General features: G+C 35.0%; 1 protein-coding gene across 1 annotated transcript; it reads left to right on the top strand.

Annotated features, from left to right (window-relative positions):
• Positions 1-314: 314 nt before the first annotated feature.
• Positions 315-5,661, top strand: LOC141708195 (putative membrane protein At3g27390). Its single transcript, XM_074511696.1, has 10 exons — positions 315-738; positions 1,559-1,667; positions 1,784-1,976; positions 2,059-2,195; positions 2,938-3,226; positions 3,999-4,105; positions 4,191-4,323; positions 4,519-4,711; positions 4,814-5,057; positions 5,145-5,661. The coding sequence occupies exons 1-10, from the start codon at positions 645-647 to the stop codon at positions 5,389-5,391; spliced, it is 1,746 nt and encodes a 581-aa protein (XP_074367797.1). The 5' UTR covers positions 315-644; the 3' UTR covers positions 5,392-5,661.
• Positions 5,662-6,000: the final 339 nt, after the last annotated feature.

The following is a 6,000-nucleotide window of genomic DNA, read 5'->3' as shown; positions in this document are numbered from 1 at the left end:
AACTTAAAACATCTATGCATCACCTTGATTTTTAAGTTGTACTGGATCTGAAAATGGCATCCAGGGGCCCTCTCTGGCCAGCAATAATGAGTCAAATTAAAACACAGCTAGTATTAATTTATGCCGTTTGGTGGGATGTACCTTAACTTAATTTTTACTCCATTAATAATGAAAAACATGGAAAATATAATATTAATCAACCACAATCTTTTTATTTTGTTAGAATTATATTATACTTATTTTTATTACAGTAGCATCATTTCTTCAGACAAAAACATTTGTCCAAGTACAAATAACTAAATTCAAAAACAGAAAGAAAGAATGTACGAGTAGTAGTGGTAATAAAATGAGCAAGAAAACAAACAGCAGCCTTTCTGGTCTTTATCCTTTTTGGTAGTACTATAATATACAAGTGCAGCTTTCTAATATCTTGACATCTAATACAAGATTCACTTACAGTTATTCAACAGCTGATTCATGGTTGTCAATCCATGTGACCCAGATAAGTTTTGTTTGAATTATAAGTCTAAAAATAATAATAATAATTTTAGGCCACAGTTTATATGGGATATTTGTGAGTTTTTAGTAGGTTTTTTGAGTTGGGTTTGTAGTGGTTAAGGTTATAGATCTAAGAGGAGTTAGATATGGAGCCCCCAACTGGAGTTTGGACATCTTTGTGGAGGTTCATATGTTTCTTGCCTTTCTTCACTGGACTTCTTGTTCTTGGCTTCATTAAAGGTACTTTGTTACTTCCCTTCTTTTTTCATAGTTTCATATTTCTTTCCTTTTATATCTTTTTTTGTCAAGTTTCCTTTTATATCTTTGTGTGTTTATAAACTTGTTTTCCTTGTTTGATTTGTTGTATACATGTTGTATCAAAGGTCCTACTACTGTCCACTTAACTTGATGTTTCTAGTCTCCAGATATATCATTTTCTTACTTTACTTTTTTTGGTTGGTTATATTTACTCAATGATTACATGGATAACTATCCTAAAAAAGAAGGAAAGAGTGATTACATGGAGATGAAATAGGACTTACAAATTGTGCGGCTAGTTGGAAACAAAACCAGTCCTTTTAAATTCCACATATGTTGACCTGGGAGTCATTAAAATTGATATGCCCGAATTTTGGGATTTTTCGAAGAATCTCCTCGAAGTTTCGGAGCCTTTGGTGATTTAAGTTCATTTGGAAGCGTGTTTATCATATGCACTTGTCTTTAGTCAATATTCCCTATGTCCCAGTAATTCAAACAGCCCTTTGCAGCACTTGAGTTTCCCTAACTGATCCTTTTTTTACTATCGGTTGCTTTTTTTGTCTGTATATGCTGCTTCAAGAGATCGAAAACCAGTTTATCTCAAGATAATGGGACACTAGTTTTATTGGATAGTACAGTAAATATCCTTAAATTAGGAACTATGAAATGACTTCAGACTAATTTGGAAACCTTTTTTAATGTAGAAAAGCTAACAACTTGGATTACATTTCTTGACAATTTCGAATTTGAACTCTTTTCACCCTGTGTTTTTGGTAAACATATATTTATTTTATTGCTTCAGGTGTCATTTTGTGCCCGCTGATATGCCTTCTTATGACTTTTGGAAACTCTGCAATAATTTTGGGTCTGTGGCCTGTACACTGTTTCTGGACATACCTCTGCATTCTGAGGTGCATTTCTTACCAATGGCTGCATTTTCTCTATTGCCTCCTTAACATGTTTACTTAATGTTTTCGTTTTCGTTTTCGTCTTCATGTTTTTCTTTTTTTCTAATTTTATGTGGCAGAACAAAAAAATTTGGTCCAGTTCTGAAGCTTGTTCTCTGTGTATGTATTGCTGTGCCCTTGCTTTTGTGGCCACCAGTTGGCATACTTGCGAGCATTATTGGTGGTGCAGCATATGGGCTTTTTTCACCCATATTTGCTACTTTTGATGCTATTAGTGAAGGGAATACTGATAAATTTTTCCACTGTATCTATGTAAGTTGACCTCTTTGCCTTATTGTGATATCTACTGCTCTATGTCCGTGGTTGTCATTGTAATCTTCTAATTAAATTATAGGATGGAACTTGGGACACAGTCACAAGGTGCTGCACCATTATCAGAGATTTCAAGGATGTTTGCTATTATTCTTACTTTTCATACATGGATGATCTAAAACGTCAAGGACCTGAGGATGAGAAGTATTATGAAATTAGGTTGGTTTTTCTTTTAATAACCAAAGGTCATTGGAAATATAATTGAGGAATCTCCTTTCCATATTAGGCAGTGTTTCATGTCTTAAGTACAATTTTGTCTTGTGCAGTAAGATTCTAAGGTTTTGAAATACCACCTATCCTATCTTAGAAATAATTTAACGGTTGGCTGCAATAATAAGCATGGTTCAGGGTGGTCAGTTCTGTTATTATGTTGTTTTGTGTTATAAGGAACTGCCTCGTGATAAAAGATTAACCAAATGAGTACCATATTTTCTGCTCATGATTTATTAGGTAAAGCAGTTCTAGTTTCTTCTGTAGGATCTTACTTAGTAAGACAATGAACATGGGGAAATGTCACGTGCTTTTACTTTAGCTGTTCCACCCAAGCCATTAATCCTTTCTCGAAGTTATGATAGCATATGAAATTGATAGAGAACATAGCCTTGTAAAACCTCATTAATTTTAGCCTAATTTCATTTAAAATACATAGAGTTTTGCATCCCCTCTCAGCAAAGATACAGGATCAATTTGCTTGGTGAAATATACAAAGGAAATTGTCTGTGTCAATTTAGAAAATGAACTAGCTAGTTTTGATCTTAATATTCTTTTAAAAATGGAATTTCATTTTCATGAATTATTTTTCGAGATTGTTAAATGCCGTGGAGTCAACTTTAGCTTCACTTGTTTGCCTTTATATGCTGAGGGAGGTGCACTCCCTTTGTTAACAAAACTTCGCATGCAGATTGCTTTATCTTCCTGGAGCCATCATTGTCGGAGCACTGGGAGTAATTGTTGACTTTCTAGTAATCTCCTTTGTAGCTGTTTGTAAATTTCCATACATGCTTTTCAAGGGATGGCGTCGGCTATTTGAAGACTGTATAGGACGGGAAGGTCCTTTCCTGGAAACCATGTGCGTACCATTTGCAGGTCTTGCTATACTACTTTGGCCATTGGCTGTTGGCGGGGCATTATTAGCTTCAATGGTGTCAAGTATATTCATTGGTGCTTATGCTGCAGTGATTGTGTATCAGGTAATTCTTACTATTTTTTAATTTAATTTCAAATAAAAAAAAACTAAGGACCAGCTGTTTATGCCTATTCTTAAAACATCAAGAATCAATCTTCATAACAATTTGAATAGTATAATTACTATGTTAAACTTGGTCACTATTGTAACTTGTAAGTATACACCACGAAAGAAACTCTGAAAATTGGATTGGAATTTTGACATCATAGATTCTGATACTAGTTAATTAAGTAAATTGCAAAATGGTGGCTGAACTTTACCCGTATTTGCATTTCGGTGGCGGAAATTTCAAATTTGCAATATAGTGGCCTTATGTTGCTTTAACTCTTCTAAAAGGTGGGTAAGGGCCACTTTTAAAGAACAAACAAAAGCTTTTTTCTAAAATAAGTGGCCCTTAGCCACCTTTTTGTAATATAAAAGTATTCTTTGGCCACTATATTGCAAACTTGAAATTTCGACCACCAAAATGCAAAAGCGGGTAAAGTTCAGCCACACCTCTGTAATTACACCTAGTTAATTAGACTTCTCACGCTATGCTGGAAAAGATTAAATTTTGAATGAGATAGTGACTTTGCTTTTCATGCGAATTAACCATTCCTAAAATTTGACTTTCTATTTATGCTCAACATTAAGCGGTTCTGTAATACATATTTGCATAACAGTCAATCAATAAAGACCGTCTCTTATATTCTCTAAGCCATTTTCATTGCACTCTGCATAAGTACTGTTCTAGAAGGTTATTACTACAATAATTATATCTCGGTTTTGGACTCCAGGAATCTTCATTATGGCTTGGACTTTGCTATATTGTTGCGACTCTGTCTATATATGATGAATACAGCAATGATGTTCTTCACTTGCCAGAAGGGTCTTGCTTTCCCAAGTACGACAGGACCTTTCACTCTGTAATTTTAGTATGGTCTAGTCTCTTTCTTTATGGTATTAATTTGACAGTGTCATAACCGCAGGCCAAAATACCGAAAGAAGGCTGCAGTAAAGCGTAGCACCTCTCGTACAAGTTCTTCAGTACACTCCTTCCGAAAAGGATCCTTGCGTTCAGGTTCTGTGAGGGCTCCTCTAATTGAATTGAAGCCCTTAGAGGTATGTGATCTACTATCTTATACTACTCTTACCTACCTTAAAGAATCTCCTAACAATATTGGATTACTTCCGTAGTGCAATTAAGCCTTGTTATTCTGTAAAGTTTCATGTTCATGTTAAGAATGAAAAAATCTGTTACTGGATTATCTTGACTGTTGAAGTATCTATATAATGAAGTGGGTTGGCTTTTTTCAGATAATTGATGGCATAATCAATGATATCCATCACGATGGGGAGAGAATGTTTTCTCAAGGTGTAATAACTAAGCAAGACATAGAAGATGACAAGATAAACAAAAAAAAGTCCATATGTAGTGGTTTAGCGGCTTACAGCCTCCTGCAGTGCCTTCTGCGATCTGCAAAAGCGAACAGTGTTGGTTTATTACTAGGTATGCAAAGACAAACTCTGTTTATCTATTTATTCTTGAGTGTTATGCTTTTCCCTTGCAAGGAAATGGTGCAATAGCTTTGAATTTTCGAAAATTGTGCAGCGGACAATATTACCGAGATAACAAGCACAAACAGACCAACAGAGACCTTCTTCGATTGGTTTTTAAATCCACTCCTTGTCATGAAGGATCAGATCAAAGCCCAAAACCTATCCGAGACCGAAGAGCTGTACTTGGGGAGACTAGTGTTATTTTTAGGTAGTCCGGAAAAGTTAAAAATTTCTACAATGGGATCTCCACCTGAATCAGAGATAAAAAAGGCAGAACTTAATGCGTTAGCACTGAGGTAGGTGATAATTTTTTTGGTGGTCCTTTATTATAATTTCCTTATTCTATAAATTTGCTTATACCTACTTTACAATTTCTTATGCAGACTTCAAGGGATAAGCAAGTCTATATCAAGGTTCCCGACATATAAGCGTCGATTCGAAAATGCTCTTAAAACTGTATCTTGTGATCATGCTCGGAAAACTGATGGCAGCAAACACAATGCTGATCCTGAAACACTGCCTAGGTCAAAGAGTACATTTACTCGGATATTTAGCTTAAAGTATTCTAGGCGCAAGACACCTGCCGCTGATTTAGAGACTGAACTTGCTATCGATAAAGATGTCCGGTGAAATATGTCCAGAAAGATTTCCAAGTTTAAATGTGATATTACATGTAACTGCTCAACCATTTCGCAGACAAAAAGAGGAAAGAAAGCCGAATTGGCTTATACTTTCGTCTTGAAGCACTGCGATTTCTACTAAATAGCTGTAAGATATTGTAGTCATATAGATAGTTGTAATTGCTTCTCTTTAATATCTTTTTGTATACTGTTGGGAATTTGTACATTTTAAGTAATGATATTTTTTTAATATGAAGCTAGAGTGTACTTTTACCATTAATGTGGGCTGGAGTCCGAACTTATCGTTAGATTTGACTCGACTCAACTCGTTTAACTCGACTCGACTTGTTAAATAATCGAGCTCGAGTTCGAACAAGAAAATATTAAGCTTATCGAGTCAATCCGAGTTTTACAAGTGGTTGACTCGAGATCGACTCGAACTCGACTCGCTAAGCAATATACATAAAAAAAATCTAAATATATACATGAGCATGCTCTATTCTAAATCTCAAGTGATAGTATGATGGAATTTCATGTTCGAGACTTCAAATAATTTATTTGGGTTGGGCCTTGTTTGGACTCTAATTGTGAAAAAAAGACAAAAAAAATAAAAAGTTAA

The sequence above is a fragment of the Apium graveolens genome, chromosome 2 (genome assembly GCF_009905375.1).
Source record: "Apium graveolens cultivar Ventura chromosome 2, ASM990537v1, whole genome shotgun sequence".
Classification (NCBI taxonomy): domain Eukaryota; kingdom Viridiplantae; phylum Streptophyta; class Magnoliopsida; order Apiales; family Apiaceae; genus Apium; species Apium graveolens.
This window is presented reverse-complemented; position numbering and strand designations above follow the sequence as displayed.

What these genes read in the sequence shown, in the direction of transcription:
- LOC141708195 (XM_074511696.1), top strand. Translation starts at nt 645, where the DNA reads ATGGAGCCCCCAACTGGAGTTTGGACATCTTTGTGGAGGTTCATATGT. An exon ending in CTGCAGTGATTGTGTATCAG is followed by an intron (nt 3,227 to 3,998) that starts GTAATTCTTACT and finishes TTTGGACTCCAG; the next exon opens with GAATCTTCATTATGGCTTGG. An exon ending in CTTAATGCGTTAGCACTGAG is followed by an intron (nt 5,058 to 5,144) that starts GTAGGTGATAAT and finishes TTTCTTATGCAG; the next exon opens with ACTTCAAGGGATAAGCAAGT.